The 27,825-nt window shown below is 41.9% G+C and overlaps 3 protein-coding genes and 1 long non-coding RNA gene across 6 annotated transcripts in view; 3 read left to right on the forward strand and 1 right to left on the reverse strand.

Moving 5' to 3' along the window:
• sdk1b (sidekick cell adhesion molecule 1b) overlaps window positions 1-14,943 on the forward strand; it is a 325,525-nt gene extending 310,582 nt beyond the window's left edge. For all 3 annotated transcript variants that reach the window (XM_086033471.1, XM_086033472.1, XM_086033473.1), the window contains 9 exons: window positions 6,328-6,514; window positions 6,927-7,064; window positions 7,139-7,300; window positions 8,432-8,557; window positions 9,843-10,007; window positions 10,139-10,276; window positions 12,173-12,296; window positions 13,013-13,142; window positions 13,659-14,943. In XM_086033471.1, coding sequence (XP_085889597.1) covers window positions 6,328-6,514; window positions 6,927-7,064; window positions 7,139-7,300; window positions 8,432-8,557; window positions 9,843-10,007; window positions 10,139-10,276; window positions 12,173-12,296; window positions 13,013-13,142; window positions 13,659-13,967 — 1,479 coding nt within the window. In that variant the 3' untranslated portion in view covers window positions 13,968-14,943. The remainder of the gene's footprint in view (window positions 1-6,327; window positions 6,515-6,926; window positions 7,065-7,138; window positions 7,301-8,431; window positions 8,558-9,842; window positions 10,008-10,138; window positions 10,277-12,172; window positions 12,297-13,012; window positions 13,143-13,658) is intronic.
• LOC147146191 (uncharacterized) lies at window positions 10,128-14,092 on the reverse strand. The gene is made up of 3 exons (XR_015087128.1): window positions 13,633-14,092; window positions 10,611-12,276; window positions 10,128-10,265 (listed from the first exon to the last, which is right to left on the reverse strand). It is a non-coding gene; the product is annotated as an uncharacterized LOC147146191 (long non-coding RNA).
• Window positions 14,944-15,459: 516 nt separating the features above from the next.
• On the forward strand, window positions 15,460-23,537 carry LOC147146192 (uncharacterized). Its single transcript, XM_086034598.1, has 2 exons — window positions 15,460-15,639; window positions 17,279-23,537. The coding sequence occupies exon 2, from the start codon at window positions 17,374-17,376 to the stop codon at window positions 20,317-20,319; it is 2,946 nt and encodes a 981-aa protein (XP_085890724.1). The 5' UTR covers window positions 15,460-15,639; window positions 17,279-17,373; the 3' UTR covers window positions 20,320-23,537.
• A 554-nt stretch (window positions 23,538-24,091) lies between these two features.
• gpank1 (G patch domain and ankyrin repeats 1) lies at window positions 24,092-27,749 on the forward strand. Its single transcript, XM_086034052.1, is given in 5 exon segments — window positions 24,092-24,452; window positions 24,455-24,855; window positions 25,936-26,077; window positions 26,158-26,227; window positions 27,205-27,749. Coding segments are annotated over 5 exon segments (1,074 nt in total). The 5' UTR covers window positions 24,092-24,433; the 3' UTR covers window positions 27,647-27,749.
• Window positions 27,750-27,825: the final 76 nt, after the last annotated feature.

A 27,825-nucleotide genomic window follows, 5' to 3' on the forward strand; every position in this document is an offset into this window, starting at 1 on the left:
ACACAGTACTCGTAATATTACGCACGTCATTGCTTTTTCGAGGCTGTGGCTGTGCTGCACCTTCAAGTGCCCTGCAGAGGGGCAGAGAATTAAGTTACAGGAATGGACTTAAATGGTTTCGCTATCACTGCTTGGCCCGACAAGCCCCCCCCCCACCTCCTTCCTGCTCTCAGTTCTTCAAACACAAGGTTATCTGTCCCGCTTTGGACACATTGATTTCTGCAGAAGAGCAGAGGTGGAATGGAGAAGAAAGACGGGAATGTAATATTTGCCGAGAGAAGGAACGAGACGAGAGCGCCGTCCCTGTTGAATCCTGATTAGGGGGAGTGCATCAAAGTGTCAGAGACGGACGGACACGGCGACGAGGTTAAGCAGATTAAGTGCAGCGAAATAGGAGCAAAGAATGAATGTTTAATGAACGGACAGCTTCTGACTCGCGCTAATAGTCGCTCAGACCGCAGGTGGCGCACAAGGAACGTTTCCTTTTCAGAAGAGAAGAGACCTTTTCCTTTCGCCAAGGTAACTGCAACGCCCTGGTGGGCTTGTTAGACACATTGATAGGAAAGTCAACAGGTAATAGCAGCTCTCAGCAAAAATCAATCACCAAAATTGCACGCTCTTGAGTGCTTATCAACAAAGAAGCCGGCGCACAAAAACAATCATTTATATTGCCGTGGCAACTCTTGATGAGCTTTTAGAGCTTTAACCCAAGGTTATTATCATCATGTTGCCTTACCATTTGGCTATTACTTCCTTTCTAGTACAAATAATGCGGAACCTCGGATGGGCCGTTTTGAGACTTACCAATCATGGGTCTTATCAGATAAAGGATACTGCAAACGCTGATATCTATTACTTTGGTTATTATTAAAAAGCTGCAGTATAAGAGCTGCAGACATCCATTCACTGTTTCGCTTGTCCCCGCAGGTGAGCTGGAGCTTATCCCAGCTGACTTTGAGAGACACTTTGCCAGCCAATTACAGTGCACATACAAACAAACAACCACGCACACTCACGTTGGACAGTTTAGCGTTTCGTTGAAACTAACGTGCATGTTTTTGGGAAGAAGCCGGAGTATCCAGAGATAACATCCAGTTTGGGGAGAACATGCAAACTCTACGGATGGATGAAGTTAAGAACACATTTTAGTGTGACACTTCATCTGTAACTTCCCGGCTTCATTTATTATGAAAGTTGAAACCGAGTTTACACATTTTGATATTAACACTGGTTAGAAAGTGTTTTTACACTTGAACAGAAAGTATGTAGATTTTATTTATTTATTTATTTTTTAATTGCTTGTACGGTCTGTATCTACAGTGTGATTCTGGAATGTTTACATCTAGTTTCTTTTATCACCTACGATGACAATTTATTTTTTTTAAAAACATGACTAAAAACGATGAACCAGCTTCCTGTCAGAAGTTTGACTCCATTTACCATGAACACACTTGCTTATGTGAACTACCATTGTCCGCAAGTATTTAGCATATGTGCTTTACATTCTTTGAATTCAGACAGTGGTGGTAAAATCTTTCCTCCAAGGTTGGAAATTATTGATGTGTTCGACAAGGCTGCAACTTTTCTATCACAAGCCTTTCTTTGTGCATCCTGAGTCAGTCTGCTAAGAGACCGATGGTGTAGTGCTGCCCTCAAGTGCCTCTCCTAAGGGGCTGCCTCCGAGCCTGTAAATGATAAGAGCTGATAATGCTCAACAATACTTTGCACTTGTTTAGGAGAAAGACTTTTGGCTCCAAACGGGGCTTTCATTTTGGCTTTTGTCTACCAGAGGCAGACACTATTGATGCTTACCATACTCAGGATTTGAGTAGGGTTTCTTTTTCACTGAGTACTTATTTACTCTTAATCAAGTCATTATTTGGAGGACTACATTTTTTTTACTCGAGTCTCGCTCTTCTTAAGTATCAATGAGTACATTTTTGACTACTCTACCCACCTCTGCTGTACAGGAAACAGTTGAAGTCACATGGGAGCATTCCGATCGCTCATACATGTGTAAATGCAAATTATTCAAATCTGTCAGTTAATGTTGCACTCAAGTCTCAAAATGCCTCTGATATATTACCTGGAATTGAGCATCTTAGTATATACAGCATGTCTGTCCTGTGCTCTATACCAATATTTCCCATTTGCTTGCAACTACTTGCTACTTTATGTTATCTCCACATTTTTCAATCGTTACTGTCAATTATTTGTTTTTGTTTTTTTACTCGTTTTTGGTCATTTTATGTAACGCGACTTTGAAAAGTTCTATAAAACTCAAATGCATTAATGACAAGTGAAAACGGCATAGGTGATGTCACGCGTCTCATTTAATGAACTGTCACACACATGTAAAAATAAGTGAACTCTCTGATATTAAAAAAGTAAGACAAATTAGCCAAGTCTTGATTTTCAATACAAATGACAAAGGCATAAAAAGTCATTTCACACAGCCTCTCATTTACTGTATGAACATTAACAACAATAAAATTTGAGGCAATCTTCAGATTTGCCGGCAATTCGAGGGAAGTCTTCAAAAAAGTGACAAGCAGTATTTATTTTCATGAACGCTCTGACCTACCGAGTTACCGTATTTTATTGCATCATAACCATTTTCTTTCACAATCACAACTAAAGCTAAAAATAAACCAACTAAGTGGAATGTACTGTCACATCTGCTTTGACTCGATTCTCTCACTGTAAAAGCTCTGGTGAATACAAGCTACATTTTTTCCCTCCTTTTTAATTCATTTATAATGCACGAGGCTCAGCCAGCACTGTTGTTGCAATTAGTGTGAAGCAGATATAACCACGACTTTCCAAGCACTTTGCACATGTCCAGCCTTTATTTGCCGCCGCTTAGCACCTTCATTTATTTCCTTTACACGCGGCGAGGATCCATCAGTGTGTGTTGGGCTTCGCTAAAGTGGATCAAAGGAATGAAGTTGCACTCGTAGTGTTACGGGTGAGAGGACGCCTCTTTAAATGCATTAGATGCATCCCAAAGGCCGCTTTGTGGAAGTGCATTGCTCATTTACAGCGTACAGTAGTGCTTTTGAGTTACTGTATCCCAGCCGACTTTTATCACAGATCATTTTACTAATCTACTACGGCAGGGTGGGACTGCTAGTTTGAACAGATCTGGAAAAAAAGACATTTTTGAAAATAGCAAAGTCCCGCTTTAAGGGGCGTGGCCGAGTGAGTGACATCAGGAACATGACTGGTTTGGTTCTAAACGTGTGAGCTTCTGCCCGTGAGTTTGCTCACCGCAGCTCTTTGCTAGTGTCCCTTTTTGTTTGATGACTGAAAGTGCATAGACAACTTTTTGCCCTCCTTTTTCCCCACTTCACTCAAGTGGCTGCATATCTGAAGCCCGCTTGTTTTGGCTCACAAGACAAAGCAAAAGAACCGACCAAGTGACCTTGAAAACCTTGTAATATTTGGGGGCGCTTTGGGGGTAAATTAAAGTACCATTGCACTATGGATCTTATGAAACAAAGAGTAATGCTATCATCAGTCAAGAGAGCCAAAAAGACTATAGAAGCAATATTCCTCCAAAACATGTGGTCCTATCTTTACATTTGTTCTAGTCTGGAAAAATAAATTACATTTTGACATTAATGTGCCATTGGCAACAATGCCCGAAAGTGGCTATAAGCATATGGCCTTCCATCATAAGAGAGATTGGTTCATTTGAGCCGAAAATAGCCTTTCTGTCTTCATTACTAGCAAAAGTGGATCAAGTTTGGCAGCACGGCGAATTTGTTGTTCGCACGTCTGCCTCACAGCTTTGAGGTTTAGAGTTCGAATCTCAGCACCAGCTTTCTAATTGTGGAGTTTACTTTTTTTTTTCTGCGCAGCCTGGACCCACAAAAACATCCTCAAAATATTTTTAAAATTACCCTGCCGCAAACAGCAAAATAATGAGAGTAGATGTCACTCTCCTGAAAGTGTTGTTCTTGCCACACAAAAGCTGACACAAATACCAAAAGATAAGTAGACACTATATTTAACCACCAAAATATTTACCTAAAGCATATCATTTTGTCAAATGAAAGTTTAACAAACGTAATGCTAACATATAATGTGAAATGCCTCAGACAACTTTATGGAAGAGAGCCTACTGTAACTAAAGAAGGCAATTTCTGTAGAAATTGCGTGTGACGGCGAAGACGTTGACTAAAAGCTGCGGAATCCGTTGGAATGATACTGAATGAAGTTAAATGACCTCGAATGATATGAAAAAATGCTGAAGGGAAGCAAGAAAAGAGGAAGCAAGGAAACAATGAAAGGAATTCTGGAAAAAAAAAGTGAAACAAGGAAGGAATGGCCGGGAATCGAACCCACAACCTGCAGTTGGTTAATGACCACTTTACCACTGAGCTATGCTGCCTCCAATGTGGAATCGTGAGTTGAATGAGCTGAATGTTGTGAATGTGCCATTGGGAATTTTTTTGATGCGTTTAAAGGTTGAATAATTTGAATTTTTGGGAAGTACAAATTGTGGGTCATGTGGAATGTGAGTTGAATGAGCTGAATGTTGTGAATTTTAAATTGGAAAGGTTTGAATGTCAAGTGTTGAATGTGCCATTGGGAATGAATGGTGATTTTCTTTTTATTGTTTTTTTTTAAGGTTGAATAATTTGAATTTTGGGGGAGTAGGAATTGTGTGTGATGTGTAATGTGAGTTGAATGAGCTGAATGAAGTTGAATGACCTCTATGAAAATGTGTGGAATGAGCGGGAATCGACCCAGCGCAGCAGATGGGGAAGTGTTGAATGTCCCAATGGAAATGAATGGGGTGTTTTGGGGTGAAAAACTGGGAATTTGGGGAGAACCGTAAATGTTAGGGGCGAAACAAAATGGACCCCTGGAAGCCGTGATTTTTTGGAATTCATTAAAGTTGGGATAGCGAGAATCGGGTGAAAACTGTGGAAGTAGAAGCACGCCAAAAAAGTGTGAGGAATAAAAGAGAATAAATATAAAGATGAATGGTGTAGAATTTCGCCTTCACACACTTCAAATTCTTTAACACACAGAGCAGCAACGCATACGATCAACATATAACAAAAGAGAATCAAACATTGTATATTTAAAGATCAAAATGTTCAGTCAAGATCAAGTCCATCAAAAGTGTGCTAGCGTTAAGCTAGCATATAATGCAAATCACCATAGATGACTATGTTACTAATGACTAATTCAATACACTGAATACACTAATTCTAAACGTAACTTGTACTTTCACACAGACAAAGCAGCAAGTAACACGTACAGCTCAACAATACTGCAAAGCATATATTCTCTCTGCTTTGGGGCAACCATTAATTTTGGGGGCTTGCGCAGACCTGGGTGGATACTAGTACAAGCGAGGTAGCATGCAAGAGCTATAACTTGTGTCTGAAGTGTTGCCAATTTAGCAACATGTTCACTATTTTAGCGACTTTTACAAGCCCTCTAGCAGCTATTTTTCTCAAAAAGATACTAGCAGAAATGACAACACTGATGCTAATGCTAGCAACATTCTTATTTCCTGCACGGTGGAGGGAAAAGGGCCAAGAAGATTTGCCCTGCCAATTCTGTTTGCAAATCTATAGTTTCATATCCTCTGTGTATTGGGTGAAAAGTCATTACTGTCAATAATATTATATATCCCACTTATCTATATATATTTGGGAGTCTTGACTAGGAACGACCAATATGGAAAGGAAACAACCAATCACGGCTCACCTGTTTTCTGAAGCTGAGCCATGATTGGTCGTTATGCGCCGTGAGCAACTGTGATGTCATTTTCAGTTAAAAGCAAGTGACCAAATGGCCGCCCCCTGAGATGGATGAAAACAGGTCAATTTTGCTGCTTAATTCGTATTCCACAAACACATTACCAATCAGAATGCTGTGTTTGGTCTAGTGGGCTGCATAGAACATTGTAAAGAATTTTTGGATGGACTTCCCCCTTGAAGAAAAGCAACTCTAAATTTGGACTTGCCTGTATACTCTGCTGTAAAAACCTATAAAAAAAAAAAAAACAATGGTCAAAAAGTTGTAATGTAACAGCAGCCCATACGATAAACCGCACCATGACATGTATTTTCTTTAATCTGCACTTGAGTGTTTTGTCCTCCCAGCAGCACCGTCCTCCTCTTGTTAGTTAAGCGGCATTGTCACCGTTTTACATTATCAGAATTAATGAGGGGGCGTCGAGGAGCAGAGAACGTGAAAGTAAACAGCACACACTGTTGTCAAGAGGGGCAGCGATGAGGGGAGACAACAAATGGGCTGTGGAAGAGTCAGTCAAGGTTGTTAACATCTCCTCTCATGTGGCAGGTGCATTACTGGCAGAAGAACAAACAGAACCAGACGGAGAAGGTGAAGGTGATTTTTGTCCCGGACACCCGCATGCACCTGAGCAACCTGAGCAGCTACACGCCTTACTTGGTCACTCTAACCGCCTTCAACACAGCCGGGGACGGACCGCCCAGCGACCCTCGCGGTGCACAGACCTTGCAATCGGGTAGGGACCGCTGATATAGTTTTCTTTTTTGTAGGTTTTTTGGGGGGTTTTGTTTGATAGTTTTTGTTTTTGGTTCTCATATTACAAGAAAGGAAATTGCAGTTCTATATAGTTGTGATGTTAAAGCAAGCATTCCACGGGTAATGTTCTAATAACACGACAAAAACATGTAATTTTTAAGGCATAATTAGTTTAATAAAATGAAAAGATTACAGGGCAAAAGGCAAATATCCTGGGAATAAAGTGATACTATTACAGGAATAAAATTGTATTATCGCAGTGGCGAAGTCTTCCTTTTAAAAGAAAAAAAAATATTTCAAGAATTTTTTTTTTTTCTCAATTCCAATCATACATGTAAACCTGTTTTTGCTTTCTTCTGGAGACCTTTTGTAATGATTCTGTAATCTCGCAGCCCCCAGCCAGCCCAGCTACCTCTCCTTCTCCGAGGTAACGGGAGGGAGCGTCAACGTCTCCTGGGGGGCTCCTTTAACTCCCAATGGCTTGCTGGAGGGCTACCAGGTCATCTACCAGCCCACCGCTCCGGTGCAAGGTACACCCACACATGCTGTAAATACGCAAATTCTGAATAACACACACGTGACACCCATGACCGTGTGGGAGCAGGCGTCAGCAAAGTGGTGACGGTGGATGTGAAGGGCAGCTGGCAGCGGTGGCTGAAGGTTCGAGATCTGGTGAAAGGAGCCACCTACACGTTCACTGTCCAAGCACTCACCGTTAGCTACGGACCCCCAATTAGTGCAAACCTTACTGCAGAGCCAGTCCAAGGTGAGCGAGCGGCAGTGTGTCGATTTTGGTGGGTGTTTGTGTACACTGTGTTGCTTATCAAAGGACTAATTAGTACCATTTTAAAGTAACTACCATATTTTTCGGACGATGAGACACGCTGCAGTACAAGTCGTACCACTCAAAAAATGTATCATGAAGAAGAAAAAAGCGTAATAAATCGCTTCTGCAGAAAATGTTTTTCTCTTTAGGTTAAAATGCCGTACCTTAAGCCCAGAAGGCGGTCATTTGACTACTTATGCTTTACATTTGACAATGTCACCCCGCCATATCACCAATTTGCAAATTAAAGTCATGTACTCGTAGCCACCAGAGTTGTTTGTCAAATATCATGGAGATTTGTCGTTCAATAGTTGTTGCAAAAAAATTTGTGAAAACCCATGGGCCCTTCTAGTGTTAATTCGAATCCCGCATCAGATTGTGGCCAAAGGTAAAATCCTAGCCACTATTTTGCCTTTTGGTGCTGTAAATAGTAAATCCTTGTTCTGGTGTAAGATACATGTTAAACTAGCGATACGTCACACATTAGTTGCCACAACTACTTCTTCTTCTGTTACTTCTTGTACCTTCTTTTGGCAGGTGGTAAATATTTGTGGTGATTACAGCCGCTACAGAAGCAAGATTTTCCGTAGCTAGAAGCGGAGGTTTCTCATCCATTTGGAAATCGGCCTTCCCTGACTGACTTTGTTTATGGAAGTTTGAATACATAAAAGGCAGTGGGTCGTTCGTGGGTCTTCTTTTATGTATTCAAACTTCCATAATTCAGTGTCAGTAGCACTTAAAAAGATTCTGACAGTTGAGGAGAATAATTCATAGTGTTATCTTCAAAAACAGACCAAAACCATGCCGATACTCCAAATGGTTCAAGTACAGCATCAAATTTGCTTTGGTGCACCTTTCGTTCAGGTAAAACTGACAGGTGGAATGGCAAAGGGCTACTTAACACGGAAGAGTTTGTATAGGATATGGTGGGGGCACAAAGGATGAACCGCGGGTGAAACACTAGAATCGTTAAAATGGATTAATCACCGAGCCCCAACCTTCTATTTGAGTCGTGCTTCTAGGAAAACAATGTAATCCAATGCACGTGTGTGTCCCTATTTGACAATGCAGGCGCACCCGGGTCACCCATGGAGATCTCCATCACCAAAGCATCCTCCGCCCTCACCATCCACTGGGCAGAGGGCGACAGCGGGGCGGCGCCCGTCAGCGGCTACGTGATCGAATCTCGTCCGTCAGGTGATGCTCGTACCTTTTCGTCTTTTTAACAGCCCTGTGTCCCGAGTCGTTGACACCCGCCACGCTAATCATCTCAGCCGCAAGCTTGTAATGAGCTGATCTATCAGCGGCGTGATCATCAGTGGCAAATGATTTAACGGCGGTGGTAAATTGTAGACTATTACGGGGATCCCGACTGGAATTGTAAACTGAATCAACATCATTACATTTACAGCTCCAGTGCTGCGCGCAAGAGCGCAGGCCAATCAAGTACAAATTGTACACGTTCATGAATTGATCGACGCAACTTGCACATGGCAGAGTTTTCTCCGTCACTTTTGGAGATTTGTGGTAATGATATGAGAATAACATTGAGATATTAGGAGAATAAGGTCAAAATTGAAAAAAAAAAACGGCATATAATTAAATACAACTTACAACAGTGTGCCCTTGGTTGTAAGGTTAAGATAAAAGTTAGCACTAACCCTCTTAATTCTAACTAGGTTAGCATTCTCTTTGCAGGTATTGATAGTTCTAACCTATTGGGAGCTGCACACACCTCTCACCACACTGTTTCAATTGTGACTGCACAAACAATTGCCACATAGCCGTAGATGAGTCCAATTGTAATACGCTGGAATGTCAGCTAATCAGTGGAATTTTGCTTATTTGGTCAAATGTTGAGAAAAAAACTTGAATGACAGCAATTTTAGAATCAGCATTTTTTTTATTTTTTTTTATAATTTTAGTTTTAATCACCATAAAAATCTAACACAACAGATTTTTTTTTCAAATTAGAGAACCAGAATGAAGATTTATAAAGTCATGGAAATAATTGAAATATTGGAAAAGAAAAGTTCATTGTTTTTATGTGACCAATCTTAGAATAATATGATTGAAGTTTAATAAAGAACGGTTTTTTTTCAGTTTGTTTAACTTTTCTGAAAATTAATCTTACACCAAAGGATTATTCCAGAGTAAATTTAGATTACAAAAAAATGTCAAATAAGACATTTAGAATGTCTTTCAAAACATGTCAACAACAAAGTACAAGTCAAAATATTACAAGAGTAAATCTTTTGAGAATTAAGTCATAATGATACAACAATACAAATTCGTTATTGTTTTTTTCTTTTTAATCAAGCCCTAACACCACTAGGAAGAATTATAATAAACTCCAAACATTATGATACAAATTATAACTGAATGAAAATACATTTCCAAATATAACAACAACAATTGCTATATTAATTCCCGTCAACTGACTTTATTTGTTGACATGACATCCTTCTTTGTGTCTCGGTAGACGAGGGCGTGTGGGACTCGTTCATCCGACTGCTGTCTCCCAGCACCAGGTCCGTGTCGGTGCCGCTGGAGCGCCTGCGACCGGGCATCAGCTACGAGTTCCGAGTCATCGCCGTCAACCGCTTTGGCTTTGGACACCCCAGCGCGCCCTCTGCAGCACTCGCTGGTAAACACGCATGCATTCAACAACGCACACACAATAATAATGATACACAATATAATAATAAACAATCATAATAAACTGAAAACTGAAAGGGCACTGCAGTGAAAACAACCGTCTGCATTTTGCCTCTCCAGCCTTGTCCGAACGTCCGTTCTACGAGGAGTGGTGGTTCCTGCTGGTCATGGCGCTGGTGGGCCTCATCCTCATTCTCATCCTGGTCTTCACCCTGCTGCTGCATGGACACAGCAGCAGGTACAAGGCCTGTGGCACAGGTAATACCAACTTTGACCAGAGGTGGCAAAGGTAGTCACAAATTTGTACTTCCTGGAAGTAATTAACAGGGTAGGAGTAGAAGTACTTCCTGATTCATCGCCTGCACTTCAGTAAAAATGTGCAGTCTAAAATGTACTTCAGTACAAAAAAGGATTTTTTTACAAATATAATACCAGAAAAAAACAGAACAGAAAAAAAGTTGACTTGTAAGTCAAGGCACTATTGTACATGTTTTCAAGTGCAGGAAGATTTCTGAAAAATAAATATTCAAGTACTGTACAGACCCCTGAAAAATCTACTGAAGTACAGAAAGTATTTTTACTTGTTACTTACCACCACTGCCTTTCACTGACATGTTCGGTTCAGGAGGTTTAGCACTTCAGTCATGACAGTTCGACACCTTCTGCCAACTCATTACATGCACGACACTGATGACAACATGCATTTAGAAAGGTAATTTTAGAAGAAAAAAAAGGGTGGGGTGGGGGGGGGTTGATTGTACTCTTCCCAAAAAGTTGACTGCACTTAAAGTAACATTGCCCGGAGCAGCCCGAGAGAGAGAGCAAAACAAGGTCGTCTTTGTTCCTCCTGCTGCAGGCTTCAAGGACAAATGCTGCCCTCAAGCATGTCAGCCTGAAAACAAAACAAAGCACGAAAAAAATATATATAATATATACATATATATTCCTTGTGAGCTATTCTGAATAAGGCTGCAGGCAGATACTGGGAATAGCTTTTTAATTAAGTCTTAAGTTATTTCAGCTAGAGTAATATATTTGCTTTCTAATAAAAAGTCAACAGGCAAGTCTACTCAAGGGTAAATCTGAGGAGATATACAGTACATTATTATCACTGCATAATAAAGTGCCTGCAGTTAAACACTTATTATTATAGCTTCCACACTGTTTTGGGACTTTTTGCAAATGTGACATCTAGTAGTTAGATGGTTGTTTGTGGAATCAGTTCTCCATTGAGAGATGCCTCCAACGCAAAAAAAAAACTCTCACTCTAACTCTCTCTCTCATCAGTTTATTACACAAAATGATTGTGTTACCGGCTACAGCAGCTAAATGTGTTCATTTATCAAGTTTGAAGGACACGAGTCTACTTTTGATGTATTACTTGGCTAAATCTGGTGGTTATTGTAAGTAATGACCTCCAGCAAGATCATATTGTTTTTTTGTTTGTCAGCAGTTATGCATGATCTCTCAACCTGTTTTTTTTTTTATGTTTGCTATACTGTGTGTTGTTCCAAGAATGTCCCTATTCTATTTTGCGATTTTACAATTTCTGTAAACGTCTGCTTATTGTAATACCTGTACTCCTAATTCAGCAAGAACATGCTCATCATAAAAAAAATGTGATTTACCCTTTGAGAAATTGTAATAAGTGTAATTTTCTAAATATTTACATGTTATTAGTGCTAGTACGTCAAATGTTCCTTGAACTGTGATGACAACATGAATTACAAGTATAAATAGAAGTTTTAATATGAGAATAAAGTCAAAGTGCTACATAAACAAAGACGTATCATTCAATTTCAACAGAATGTGCCATTTATGTGTCAAACCAAATTTGATGTATCTTATCCAAATTGCACTAGCCAGTAAAGTAATCACAACATGGAGACTCACATTTGACAAAGCGAGAATCTTAAATTTGATTCAAATCAAATTTCAGATTGTAATGTGCTGTTCCCGGGATCTTTTTACTCGATTTTGTTCTCGACCTGGATCTTCACCTTCTTTAACATCCCTCTTTAAGCCCATGAATGAGACACGCGTGAAGTCAGACTGCATTAAGAGAAACAACTCAAGTTCAGGGTGAACATAATGAGTGTTGATGGTCGTTATATTTCAAATTGTTCCATCCGCCTCCCTCTTGTCGTCCTTCAGGCAAACACATGTCTTCGGTGGAGGAGTCGGTCACTCTGGACAACGGAGGGTTCACCACACTGGAGCTCAACAGCAGAGCGCTCACCAACACCAAGAACACCTTCCTGAAAAAGAACGGGACCAGGTACCATGTCGAACTCAATCAAACACTCCCCACTTTTGTGGGGAGTTAATCCACCTCTTAATACTACCACTATACTACACTAAGGCTGAATAAAAGCATAGCATTGAATTTAATATAAGCACACAATTGTGCCACGTATTCTATTTAGAGCAGTTCGGAATCAAGATTTAACTAGTGGCATGATGTACTTTGTACATTATACTCACCAGAGATACATTAAATGGTCTTCATATATGTAGATCGTAACAGACATGTTTAGCTAGCAATAGCTAGCTAGCTGTAACTAGTTTTGCTCAGACCAAACAGAGGATGAAGAATGCTTCTTGAGGGCCAGCAGGCCCTGTGAGGATGGAGTTGAAATCTGATAGGTTAAAAAACAGGGGGTGTGATGAAAAGTATTAATGTTTAAAAAATATTTTAGCATATTGAAAAAAAAAAAAAAAAAAATCCCAGAATATGCTGAACCGCGAGTATGCGGGGGTTGACTGTACTCTTTATCGTTTGCGTACAACAACTAATATTACTGTTGTACTGATGAACTCAGAGAAGAGCTTAGGCACCACTGTTTTGGAATTTGGGTTGTAAATAAATTAAATTGTTGTTTTTGTTAGTGTTAGGCCAGTAGAGAAGTCCTTGCTGGCCCAAACTGTCCGCACACACACACTTTCATTTTAGCACTATGCTCAGCTTCTCCCTTTTGTGTGGTCCGGTTCTAGGTCACCTCCCAGACCAAGTCCAGGCGGTCTTCACTACTCGGACGAGGACATCTGCAACAACTACAACGGAGCAGTTCTGACGGAGAGCACCACGCTCACTGAAAAACCCACCGAAGTCTCAGAGTCAGAGGTAGCTCATGTTCAAGCTTCCAATAAGCACCCTTACGCATGATATATATTATTATATATAGCATTAACTATGGAGATTTATTTACATTTTATAACGCACTAAAAAAAAAAAAAAACTCAGTTTTATTTACTTCCTGTAGCAGCTGACCTCTGCTCACTGCACAGCCAAACTCGAGGAGAGTCACTGTCGCAAAGACTGACTTACGAAGTTTTACTTTAAAAAGTTGCTCGATGACTCATTGGAGAAATCCACATTAATTTGAGCACTTTGCAAAGCCAAATTCAAATACCATGTTAGTTGTACGTGTTCAGTATATTGTTCAACTGTTGTATTTGACAGGAAATTGTATTGAAGGATCAAAGAAAGCTACTACAACAGTCCTTGAATCGAAATATACTTTTTTTTTTTCCCCCGCATGAATTCCCAAATTTTACTCAAGTTCCAAGCTTCTTAAAAAATTGCCATTGAAAAATGTATGTACAAATCTCACCATCTCTCTTCTGCGTGTACGTCCAGTTGACGGACAGCGACTACGAGGACGAGCAGCCCAAGCACTCCTTCGTCAACCACTACATGAGCGACCCCACCTACTACAACTCGTGGAAGCGGCAACCCAAAGGCCTCAAACCGCTCGGCTCGCCGTTCAGCTACGAGGAGTGCGCCGCCTCCGCCGACTCGGAGCCGTACTACCAGACCGTGGTCACCCAGCACAGCGCGGGCGGCGTCTACACGCCCACGGGGCAGCCGGCGCTCACCCACGCCAACCCCAACACCAACCCGCCTGGCTCACGCACGCCCGTGACGGGATTCTCCTCCTTTGTGTGAGCGGGGCATGTGCGCGATGTGACGCTACTTGGATGGGAACCTCATTTTGTGAACTGGAGAGCGGACGGCTTGAGGGAAGGGGAGACTTGAACTCAATGCCCCCTGAAAAAAGAAAAAAAACGGACTCTTCTCCCTATTCACAAAGCTCTCCAGCTCTTTCATGCTTGAGTGTCACTGTGCTCCCACAACACACACACACACTGTCAGCATCCCCATACACATTCCCACTTCTATCCGGACACTGCAGAGACTCTTGGAGAAGAGAACTGAGCCGGTGGAACATGGAAAAATCAGCACAAAAAAAAAAAAAAGCTTCTTGTCGTCTGTCTTTACATACACACGCGCACACTCCAAAAATACACATGTGCACCATCTGATGTGACGTCTTTTTGGGGAAGAAGACGGCACAGGAGCAAGAAGAGTGGATTTCCTGTGCACAAATATGAAGATGACAGCTTTAAAATACATTTAGGGGAGAAAAAGGGAGTGATAATCACTGTTTCAGGATGTGTGTGTGCGTGTGTGTCTCTCCCCCAGCACTACAAATTGAGTGTGATTGTGCTTTTTGAGTATATGGAAAAAAAAAAAAAATTCGATTTGATTTTATTCTCCCAACATGTGACGCGTGTACCAAGCCGAAGTCTCTTTTACGTTTGATTTTGTTTTGGGTTTTTTTGCAAGTTTGAGTGTGTATGATTGACGCATGCGCACAAAAAGTACCATTGTTAATCGCAACGAGCGCCATTGTGTGTTTCTGTTTTTAAAAATGAATTTTGTACATGTAAAACAAATCCAAAGTGGCCGAGCTTTGACCCCTACGGAGGGCTGACACTCACACACATTTACACACATGCACACGTTTGTACTCCTCATGTATTATTTAAAGTTTCCAGCCAGCCAGCCAGCCAGCAGCCTCCAGCACTCTGTCACACGTTTTAACGCCTCTATGGTGTGTGAATAAATGGTCATTGTTAAACTGTGTGTCTATGGCCCTGTTCTTTGTCCAGCACGTGCAGAATTCAAAACGTCATTGTCATCATACCAGCACACATTTGCACAGGACCTAGTATGTAATTTAGTATCTGCTACAAAAAGTTTTCATTTAATACTTGGTCTTTGTTCACTAAAAATACAGACTTTTGTGTTAAATGACACCACAAACCTTACAATCTGTTAATTTCGTTATTTTTTTCAAAATTCATTTTCTGAACCACTCATTTATTAAATTATATTGCTGTCCACAATTGTTTTTATCGCAAAACTTTGCTCAAAAGTACATGTTGCTAAACTTGTTGTAATCATTTCTAATTATTTAAAGGTGAGTAAAATTAGTCACAGTAACAACGGCTAAAGAAAAAGAAGGTTAATAAGAGAAAAATGAAAAGAAAGAGGGAAAAAAACGAAACAGCGGCACGTTGTCAGAAAGCATCCTGGCCACACAGGGGCGCTGTGGGTCGCTCCGTGTCCTTGCGATAACCAGAAGTAAAGCGAGTCGACATGGCGGATTTTCCTCTAACGTCGTCATGGTTGTTTTGTATTAGTTCAACTAAAACACGCACCGATTCTCAAATTCATTCAAAAACGCGGATGTCGTCTTGAAAACGTACAACATTCCGGCACCGGACTGACGGTTGAGCCAAGCCGCTGACTGACCGCTGTCCAGTTCGGTGTGGTGAGTTTGCATCGGCTCGTTCCCTATTGTATGAATTTGACGTTATTTTCTCAAACACCTCCTTTTATATCCTCGTTTGGACTGAATAATTAATCAGTTCCCAATTTTGGTATATTGTATATTATGAGTTAAATATCGATCAATTTGCTGTGTTTGTGGATCTAAAGAGGCGGTGCAGCAACTCGTGGAGTGAGGAGCATAGTGCTCAGGGGCACTTTCAACAAAGAGGCCAAACATGCTTAAAATGTTTAATGCACATCACTTTGATTTGCTGCTACGTGTAATTATGATACTGATAAGCAACTGCCAAGTGGAATTAGAAATAAATAAAAAGGAGTGTGGAAGCATACGGGCAGGCTAGGACTGGGACCTGGCATTTGGTCTGACTCGCCCCTCATAGTAAGTGGATCACATCAGACTAGTAATATATACCTGTAAGGAGTGTCTTTTACAATTATCCCTGCCTGTCTTGATTTGACAGTCACAGTTATGATTTAAAAGTGGTGAATCAAAAACAAAAATATGTAGAGCCTCTTGGGAAAAATGGTGCAACATCCTATACCATAAAAACTCTCAATTATGGATAAGCGGTAGGGCTGCACAATACGTGTATAGAAAAAATATCGATATCACGATAATAGACTATGCAATATGCATATCGCAAAGACATGCAATAGTTTTCTCATGGAATTTTTTGCTGATCTGAATTTCACCAGTCAGATACAGATTTAATTGCGCATCGCAACACAATAGTTGGTCATTATCTAGGTTTAAAAAAATTGCAGCGACAATTTGACGGATCACTTTTTAACCTCAAAAGAAAAACAATTTATTTCGGAAGGGGAAAAAAATGTTTCGATTTGAGTTTCTTTACAATATGGGTTTTATTTATTTTTGTAATTATAAAAAAAACATAACCATTGGCCTTTGGCTTGTTCAACATTTACATTTAATGTATATAGTTTTGTATTCATTCATTAATATTTAGGAACTGTTCTGGATAGCAAATTGACTTTTGAGGCCAACTCGATAAATTTATGAAGGCCAACCTGAGAGTGTTTTATTTGAGGAAGTTGAGGACTTCTTAAAGCTCGCTTATGGGAATGTTGTATTCATCATTTGTTTTATATATATATATATATATATATATATGTGTATATATATATATATATATGTGTATATATATATATATATATATATATATGTGTATATATATATATATATATATATATATATATATATATGTGTGTATATGTGTATATATATATGTATATATACATACTCACATTTGCAAGAAGGCAAAGTCTAATAGATACCTAAGAGCGTTCGTACCTTCCATCAGATGTTAAGCATTTAAATCAGCTATGAGATTGCACTCCATATATTATGATGACAACTGTGTGTTCATGGAATTTTAAATATTCATAAACCTTGATTGTTTTTTGTTTTTTTTTCTCTCTTTTTCCTGTTTTATTGTGCTGCACTGTTGCAAACCAAATTGCCTCTTAAGGACAAGAAAGATAATCTTTTTCTTCCTCTACTACTACTACTACTTCTACGTATTATTCTTTTTCTTTGACTTCTTTTTCTTCTTCGGCGGGTATGTCGTATTAACATGAATCAACTTTGTGTTTTTTAGTGTCCCGCCGTCAATCTGACTGTCATCAGCAAACCCGAGTGGAAGTTTAAAAAAAAAAAAAAAAAAAAAAAATCTAAGCGGTCTGAGCAAAAAAGATGGGTGAAGTGACGCTCGTCGTGGACGACTTGATCCGGAAAGTCCTCCTTCCAGAGCCACAACTTATCATTTTGGCCCTGCCGCCCCCTTTCCTGCCAACGCCCGATGAACCTAACATGGTTTGGCCCAAGTGGCTCAATGCCTTCGAACGCTACCTGGAGGCACTCGACGACGAAAAGTTGACTGACGCCAGTAAATGTATGCTTCTGCATAACTGTCTGGGCCAAGAGGGTCAGCGTGTCTTCGCGACGCTCGTCTCGCTCGAACAGTCGTACGTGGCGGCCGTCTCTGCGCTGACCGCGTACTTCACCGCCGGCCGCGCCACTCGGGCGCGTTTGCTCCGATTCCACCAAAGGGCGCAGCTGGCCGGCGAGAGCACGGATGAGTTTGTGGCGGCGTTGGAGGCGCTGCTGGCGCCCGGCGACTGCGCGGGCGACGAACTGATCGTCAATCAGCTGATTGAGAAAACCAAACTGCCGCACCTCAGAGAGCGCCTGCGCTCTCAAAGGGAAACTCTCACCGTCGAAAGCGCCCTGCGCATCGCAAAAGAGGTGGAGTCTGGGGCCGTGAATGTCCCTGACATCAAGCCTCTTGTGCAACGCCGCAAAAGAGGAAGACCTCGACGTGGGGAGAAAGTTGTGACTGAGACCCGAAGGTCCAAACGCAAAGTCAACTGCAGCCGTGACGAAAACAATCCGAAGGATGATAGTGACGACGACGGCGACAATTGCAATGATGATGATTATGATGATAAAAACAGCGGGAGCTCCTCCTTATCACCCTTCAAACAAGAGGAATTTTTGGACAAGCCAAATACGGAAGTCACCGCAAAGATCCGTAAAACTTTTACCTGTGCCTTCTGCACAGACAGACACTTTGCCAGCGCGCACAAGCTGGCTCGGCACATGCGGACGCACACCCAGGAGAAGCCCTTCCGCTGCCCCGTTTGCCCCACCGTCTTCAGCCAGTCGTACCACCTGACGCGGCACATGCGAGTCCAGCACAACGCCGCCCAGCACGTGTGCCCGACGTGCTGCGACAGCTTCGGGAGCGTGGCGGAGCTCAAGAGCCACAAGAAGGTGCACACGGCACAGTTCCTGCTGTGTCCCTATTGCCCCGAGAGGTCGCCCGACGACGAGGCCTTTTTACGCCACCTCGCCTATCACGAAGAGCACAAACAGGGAGGCGCTGAGGTGATGCAAGGGGAGGGAGTCCAAAACAATGTGGAGGAAATCCAAACCAACATGGCGGACCCACTGATGGACTTTGTCGGAAGTGTTGCTGATGGCGGGTCAAATGAAAGTAAGGATTCAGGCGTCCGCGTCGGGACGGAGACGCCGACTTCTCGCCAAGGCGTAAGCGGCGCGAGCGTCCCCTGCAAGAAGACCCACGTGTGCCCCGTGTGCAACGTGACCTTACCTTACGCCGACAAGCTCAACCGACACATGCGCACGCACACCAAAGAGAAGCCCTTCCAGTGCACGGTGTGCTCGCTGGCTTTCAGCCAGTCGTACCACCGCAACCGCCACATGAGGAAGCAGCACGGCGTGCGGCAGTACAGCTGCCACAAGTGCGGGAAGACGTTGGCGAGCTGGGCCAAGCTGAAGCAGCACCGCAAGATGCACTCGGGCAAAGAGCTGACGTGCCCCGCCTGCAACAAGAGCTTCAAGGAGAAAGCCCACTTGGAGAGCCACCTCAAGTTACATAACAAGATCCCGCGCAGCCCTCACTCGCTCATCTGCGAAGAGTGCGGCAAAGTGTTCGGACGGAGGTACCACTTAAAGAGGCACGTCATGGTGCACTGCCGGGCCGCCAACAACGAGAGCTACACCTGCGCCCAGTGCCACAAGAACTACGCCTCGGCGGAGGAGCTGAAGAAGCACCTGATCAATCACGCCAAGGAGAAGAGCGGAACGTGCCCGCGCTGCGACCGCAACTTCGGCAGCCGCGAGGAGCTGGAGGCGCACGTGGCGGCGCATAACGCTTCCTACCTGTGCAGCGTCTGCGGCAAGAAGTTCAAGGTGGAGGCGGTGCTGAGGAAGCACGAGCAGAAGCACAAAGACGAGCACTACCACTGCGCCGTGTGCAGCAAGCACTTCGGCGAGCTGGCGCAGTACGAGCGGCACGTGGAGATGCACGACCGGCGCGAGAGCAAGTGCCCGCACTGCGAGTGCGTCTTCCTCAAGCACACCACCTTCAAGTATCACCTCCAAACGCACACCAAGGAGAGGCCCTTCCAGTGCACGTACTGCATGGACACCTTCGTGGACAACGAGGAGCTGGAGCGCCACTGCCTCAAGCACAGGAAGTTCCGCAAGGAGCGTCCGTACAACTGCACGCGCTGCGACGCCGCCTTCGCCGCGCTGGCCGAGCTGACGGCGCACTTGGAGGGCCACCGGGGCGAGGCGCCGCTCAGCTGCGACATCTGCGGCCGCACCTTCCTCAACGCCGGCAAGCTGGAGAAGCACCTGAGCCTCCACACGGGCCAGCGGCCGCACCTTTGCCCGCACTGCGGCAACGGCTTCCCCACGGCCGCCAACCTCAAGCAGCACATTTACTCGCACACGGGCGAGAAGCCCTTCGCCTGCTCCGAGTGCAGCAAGACCTTCCGCTCGGCCAGCGGGCTGCGGCTGCACGGCAGGCGGCACATGGACGTGCCGCCCAGCTTCCAGTGCGCCGACTGCGGCAGGACTTACGGCCGCATGACCGAGCTGCGGATGCACCAGCGCTACCACACGGGGGACAGGCCTTACACGTGCGTCAGCTGCAATAAAACCTTCGTCAGCAAGCACAAGCTGATGGTGCACGCTCGCATACACACGGGAGAGAGGCCCTACTCGTGCCCCTACTGCAAACAGACTTTCAGGCAGACGGGAGACAGAAACCGACACATCAACAAGTTCCACCCCAAAGACTCTGAACTGGTTTCTACTACAGTTTGGTGATAGATGTGAGGTGTCACGCTGTGGCAGCAATGACCGCATGTAACCCGCCAATCAACAAAAGCCACGTTTCCACCAAACGGTACGGTTCGGTTCACGACGGGAGGGTTTCGATCAGTAAAACCCTGATCAGGCAGGCTTGAGTTTCGGCACGATGGTGATGGCTATCTCAGATGTATCAACTGTGTAACATCATGCCATCCTGAACTAGAAAGGCAATGTGTAATTTGACTGAGTTATAGCCAATCAAAAAATGGCACCGTAAAGTGCTGGTAGTAACCGTGTACAAGAAACATACCGTATTTTCCGGGCTATAAGCCGCACCGGTATATAAGCCGCACACACTCTATTTCTAGAACATTTTGGAAAAAAATTAAATAAACCGCACCTTTATATAAGCCGCACCTATCTATGTTGAAAACCTTTATATTTACTGCATTTACAGAAAGATTATGAACTGTAAATGTACATGTGTACCTGAGCAGATTCTTTCCTAACAGTGCCTTTTAACACTGCAGCAACGTTGCTGATTAAAACAGAAGAGAACCAAGAGAAAATAAACAGTACTTATCTTCATTTCACTGCCGACGACCGCTCCAGTTTGTCAGCTAACGTCCACCAGACTCCACCATCTATTGTCCTACTACATTCTACATATCGTCGCTGTCCTGTGAAAAACACTTGTCTCCAATTTTTTGAACTTTTTTATTTTTCACTTTAATGCGATGTCTGTAACGCGGAAACATGATTCATGTAAAAATAAGAAAATGGAAAAAAAATGGAGATAAGTGTTTTTCACATGACAGCGACGATATGCACCTGTCTTGTTTTATGTTAATAAAGTCAGCCAATCTAACACACGGCATGCTAAATCAGCAATAGGATTTCACATCAAAACAACAGAACAGATGTAACATCAGCCAATCGCATTCATGTGCACTTCAGGGACCTCTAGGAAAACATAAAATCAAAGCATTACAGCACCTAATGCAATAACCTAGTCTATGGCGCCCTTACCTGTTGAACTCCTCCACCTACAGTCACATCCAGTCAATGGGAAATGGGTATTATATTGAAGTGTACTGTCATTACGGTTAGAGCGCCCCGAGCGGTGGAAGAAAAATCCACAGAATAGCCGAACCGGTCTATAAACCGCATGGCTCAAAATCTAGGAATTAGGTTGCGGTTTATAGTCCGGATTATACGGTAAATCCCGGTTGCCTCTTAATCTACAGGAGCGCTTTTTTGTTGGCTTCCCATTCAGTGCAATTGTAACTTGGAAGAATGCTGCTAATTCATTGTCGGTCAATGAACAGTCTGTTTCTCTCCGTTAGCTTACCAAACAAATGGGTACTGAAAAGCAAGACAGTTTGGGTCAGATATTTCTGAACAACATGAGGTCCTTGTTTACGACAGATCCATCCCGAGGGCAGCTACACAACCTGAATTTGTACGTGATTCAGAATATGCCGTAGTTCATCACTAACCTATGCTAACGCTGGAGTGAAAACATAATTACAGTAAATCATAAGCGGCTCGGATAACGGATATATGGATGTCTTCTCAAAAGTGTGGTATGAGTACCACTAGTGGTTCACGAAAGTATCACTCAATTAATTAAAATTCAACGTATGTCATTTGCAATACATTTCAATGAAATCAGTACCCTTTTTTTCTTTTCCTATATTCAAGTACAGTTTTAATGTTCAAACTGTAACGTCACACTATCTTAGATTGATAAATATCAGTTTTAGGGGTAAAACATGTCATGTTTATGGTGACCATTAGGCCTACTATGTTACTTATTTTAATGTAGGCTATTATGGTGGTACTTGGAGAGCTAAGTATTTTTTGAGGTGGTACTTGGTGTAAAACGCTTGAGAACCACTACTGTAAGCCATCAATAAACGAAAGACTGTTCAGGTTGGAGGTGATTTCAGTGTGCCTCGTACCGCATGATTACTTTTTACGCCATACAACAAGCTACTTCATTGCATGTTGCTCCTCGAAACATCGCTGTAAACAATGGTAGCGCAATAAAACGTACTTTACAGTACCGCTTGGTGGAAATATAAAAACATGACACGTTATCGGCGCACACCCAACATTTGTTGACCTTAATTTTCTGTATGCGACTGTTTTATCAAAAGAAGACTCACTTGAATTGGGTGTCAAAAACCTCACTCTTTGTTTTCTATCACTGAAGCTAAAAAATGCATTTCACAGATGTTGACAAAAACCAAACAATGCCGTACCAGTTCGACAGAATCAGCTTGGTGGAAGCTTTGCTTTATAAGTCGGAGCTCACTGAAAACGTTTGTCAGTAACTCAAATAAAACACTCTGCTGTATAGTTGATTGCAAAAACGAAATATTGTTGTCTCAATGGGGAAGTGTCTCAATGGAGTCATAAACACTAAATGTTTCAAACTAACTAGAATAGGCTGATTTGCGCCATGCTTCTATTGTTTTTCTAAACTTTGTTGCTATATTCTTGGCATCATTAGTTATGCCTTTTGGTCTCATTCCTTTCTGTAAACATACCAACAAGCAGATACTGTACATATGTACATTACTTGTAAAAATGAACACTGATACTATTTCACTAACCTGGCATGTACAGTACTTTCCGGCGAGGAGCCATGTCATCTGTATGGAAATACTTTAAAGACACGGTTGACAACATTTTTGGCAACTGCAATTTATGCTCTGCAAAATGGTTGATGAACTCCTATTGAACAGTGACAATGACTGCTGTCTTTCAAACTCCCGAGTTTCGTTTTGCGATCCCATTCACATGCTCCGCGGCACATTGAGTAAATAAAAGTAAGCGATTGTGTGATAAAGTATGACGACAGTTTATAAAACGTGTGGCATTCTCAAGAAAGAGGCCTGCGTTTATTTGTCCTGACTTTTGTATTAAACACACCATGGCATCATGTGTTTATATCCACCTGCGTCTAATCTATGTACTCCTTTTACATGGGGCCACGTAGTGTTCAGACTGAGACCCAACATAGCTGAAATGTCTTGTTACAGGCTACATTTTGTTTGTCTGTTTTTGTTTTAAGTGAAACGAGGCAAGACAGAAAAACATGCATTTGGGTGTTGTGACAGGTTGTTACTGTAAAAAGTCTGACTGAAACACGCCATATTCAAGAGAAATGTGTTTTTGAACAATATTTGATTAAAAAAAATAAAAATAAAACATTTTCCACAGAGTTTCAAGACTAATTCAGTATTCGATGTTGGTGAGCTAAATACGTGACCTCTGCCTGAATCTCTAATACCAACTAAAAGTGTCATGCACAGAGGTGAGGATTTTACTGAAACTGGTATTTTGAGTGTGTAATGGACCACATTTATATTATGTGCAGTCAGTGCAACAAACTGCCTTGTTGCATTGAGAGTGGAAATATAAACCGTTGTCTTATAAAACTCAAGGTCCAAGTCATGAATTTTCAGCCACCATTAGTAGTTTTAAAAAGTGTTTGTTTCATTACTTTTTATTTTTTTACAGTTTTACATCAAAATCGGAATGTGGTGTTTGCTAGCCTAGCAAAAATTGAGTGAATATTAATCAAGCAAAATAAGAATTATGTTATTTCATACATATATGTTTAATTTAATGAAAACGCATACGTGCTTTAGTTTGTGCGTGCGCGTGTGCTGTTCGTAACCTCGAAATGTACGTCGTAAACCGAGTAGCTCCTGTACTGAATTTGAATAGACTCTTCAATTTCATTGCAAGTCAACTCCAATCCTTTAGGGGGCAAACGAACCTTTTCTGAAATCGCTACCATCATTATTACTTTCAGAAGAAGAATTGTATCGAAAACGTTAATCTACTCCGGACCACATCGTTTATCTTAGCGACGCATGGTCTCCTTCTTTGAACAAAAGTAATTTTAATCGTGTATGTTTATTAGTAGACTATGGATAAATTATGTGCTGTGTTATTCAATGACGCTAGCTAACTGGCAAAAGACTCCTAGAAAACTAGTAGCTAATGCTATGTTAGCTTGTAGTCAGTCGTAACATTCGCGTCATTCTTAACGATATATATCGCAATGAATTCTCGCCGAGGGGTGTAAAACCAAATAGTGGAGTTATTCACAATGTCTGGATTAGGTTTTACCCTGCCAGAAAACAGGACATTTTCAGCATAGACGCGTTTGAGCCACCACCTCAAACAAGCAGCACATCCGGCGGACAAGACGCCAGACAGTTCTATGAAAACCTCCTTAGAGATGATCAAGTGACTTTCAAAAGACAACATGGACCACATCGTCGAAACAAGCAGACGAACAGGAGTTCCAGCAAAAGAGACAGAAGGAGGGCTGAAACAGATGCCGCTGTGGTGGAAAGAAGAGCGACCGGAGGAGGGGAAGGCAACCGTACAAGAGAGACGAGAGTCGGACACGCCAACTCTGAGATATACTCGGAGCTCCAGGGTCTCAAGCTGCTGCGCTTTGCTCAAGATGGAGACCTCGCTGGACTGAAAGACTTGCTTTCGAAGGGGGTGGACATCAATTTCCAGGTAGGTCACGCTCTCATTTGTGACTGCGAAGAAACGATGTGAACATTTTACAAACGAGTACTGTGTCGGTTCAAAGCAAACAAACAGGTGCACGCTCTGATAATATTTATACAAGTTTTATTTTTAATTCAATAAAAAAATGATTACAAATCTTAACCTTGTGTATTTTTTTCCTTATTCTAAACGGCAACAACCAAACTGAATTATCACCAAAGCAATACCCCATGAACTGTATTAAAATGGCCAAGATGATTGTTAATGTCACGTCGTGGGACCAGGTTTATAATAGTTTTGGATTTTTCATTCTAATCAGTTTTGATTTAGTTTTGACTTTTGTTTTTTCGTTATTTTTAATTACAGTTTTTAGAGGAAGTTTGTTAGTTTTTTTCAAAAATGCTTTGTTTTATTTTTTATTAATTTTAGTTTTTTTTTTTTTTTATGTATTTGGCGAGAGCAAAAAGTCACTCAGCATTGTGTAATAAAGTAAACTACAATCCTCACATGGCTGTTTGACCTTCCTTTTTCTGGACGCATGTACAGCAATACCAAAATAAACACATTTAAAATTAACATGTATGATATTAATTGACAAACACAATAATGAATGGCATGGATGGATATTTGTTGTAGTTAGTTTTAGTTACTTTTATAAACAGTATCAATTATTTTTTTATTAATCCTTTTCATTTTTATTATATCATTACATTTATTTTTTTTCAATGTTAGTTTAAGTGCAACTCTATTATTATATAAATATATGATTTCAAACTAATTTAGTTTGAGCTAATACTACATCTCTGAGCCCTAAATTCAATTTAGTTAAATTCAAAGTTTTAAAGAACTTTAGCTAAACGTTATCCAGGGTAGGATACCTGATATGTTTTCGATCTGAGCTGACACTCATTTGTAACTTTTGGATTCAAGTGAACTATATTCATGCTCAACTCAAAGCGTGTTTCTACTTGAGTCACCGAGACCCAGCTCTGTCTGCCACCTGGGTGCTGTAGTCAGTCTTCAGGGCAAATTCCCCATTTTTCCTCCATTTCAGGAATAAGTGGACACTCTTCATTTGTTTTCCAGGATACCTTTTTTTGGACAGGCATGATGTGCGCAAGCTGGTCGGGACAAAGAGCTGCGGTGAGGCTGCTGCTGGAGGAAGGCGCCGCCTGGGTGGGCGTCGTCGACACTCAGGGTCGGGATGCCAAAGATCTCGCCTCGGAGGGTATATAAACATCCACCTCGTATTGATTACATGACTGTGTGTGCACTGGTCACATGATTTATCACCGGGTCCCTCCTCAGCGGGCCACAGCGGCGTGTTAGAGGAGCTGGAGAGCTACGGGAGGAGTCCACCGAGACAAACTAATACCAGGTTAGCCGTCCTTACTGATTTGCGAGTGTCCCAAGCTCCGTATTTATTCCAGGGTTCATACTTTTTTCATTTTTTTTTTACTTTTCTATAACTTCTTCATAACCTTAATTTCTAAGATTGAAGAAGTTGGAGCAAAGTCTGCATTTTGCAAATCTGTAATAAGTGTCTTTTAGCAGCCTATGTTGAAATGTCTCCTCAAAAAACACTCATTGTTGGAACTACATTTTCCTGACATTTTGTTAACAAATAAAACATTTAAAAACCAACGTTGAGCGGAAAGCGGTTCAGAGCGCCATTTGAAGGCTTCAATTTGTTGCTTTACGCTAACGTTGAGAACAGGATGTTGCACTACCATGTCAATTCAAGTTTTAATCACACATTACACAATTTTCCCATGATCTTGCAGAGGATGTTTTTGTTATACCGTGTTCAACTCTGAGTATCAGGTGCATCTCGATAAATGAGAATATTGTCAAACATTTAATTTATTTCATAAATTCAATTCAAAAAGTGAAATACCGATTCAATACACAAGTGAAATAAATTAAAAAATGTGTGTGTATGTATATATATATATATATATATATATATATATATATATACACACACATACACACACATTTTTTAATTTATTTAAAATGCTTTTGATTTATATATATATATATATATATATATATATATATATGTAAATTAAAAGCATAGTTTACAGTTATCAAAACCCTTCAGTTTAAGAAATTTGAGAATTACATGAAAAACAATCAGAACGTTTTGACCTTAGAAATTACTACTGAATTGTCCTCTTCATTTGTTTCATGAATGTGTATAATGAGTTTTTTTAATTGAAGTGCAGAAATAAATGACATTTTCTACCATATTGTAATTTCTTGACATAAGTTGACCGTGAATTGAGGTGCGGCGTCAATTAGAGTGGAGGCAATTACCACTATTTAAGGACGTTGCCTTTTATGTGTTCCCAGCTCGGCGCAGCCTCGGTGGTGCGAAGTGTGCGGTGTGGAGCACACAAGCGACCTGTCAACACATCTGTCCTCCACACTGCATCAGTTCAATATGAAACGCCCCCCGCCCGCCCCCTACTACTGTCTCCCACCCTCCGCCAACAGTTACAAGATGATGCTCGGCTGCGGCTGGCGGCCTGGCGGGGGCTTGGGTCCGGAGGGGCGGGGGCCCAAGCGACCCGTGGCCACAGTCTTAAAGAGGGACCAGAAAGGCCTTGGCTATGGGGCGATGGCGAGAGCCAGAGTGACTCACTTCAAAGCGGGGGATCGGGACGCGGTGAAAGCAGCGCGTGCAGAGGAAGAGGGACGGGGACGGAAGGGGAAGACGAAAGAGGAAAGTTGGAGAAAAGAGCAACAAGATAAGAACTGGGAAAGGGATTTCCGTACCTCTTTTTACCTGTGACGCCTTGCATGCTTATGCTATTTCACACTTGTAATACATTATAAGGGCTGAAAATGCATATTTGTTTTGTGAGAAAATAAAATTTGATTTGATGCTAATTTAATTTTGGTAATAGAGTACCCTAATTACAGTAACAGTGTTGCAAAGCAATGCTAATGTTAAGAGGTTTTGCCAAACAA

The sequence above is a fragment of the Filicampus tigris genome, chromosome 6 (genome assembly GCF_054856515.1).
Source record: "Filicampus tigris isolate MCC_2025a chromosome 6, RoL_Ftig_1.0, whole genome shotgun sequence".
Classification (NCBI taxonomy): domain Eukaryota; kingdom Metazoa; phylum Chordata; class Actinopteri; order Syngnathiformes; family Syngnathidae; genus Filicampus; species Filicampus tigris.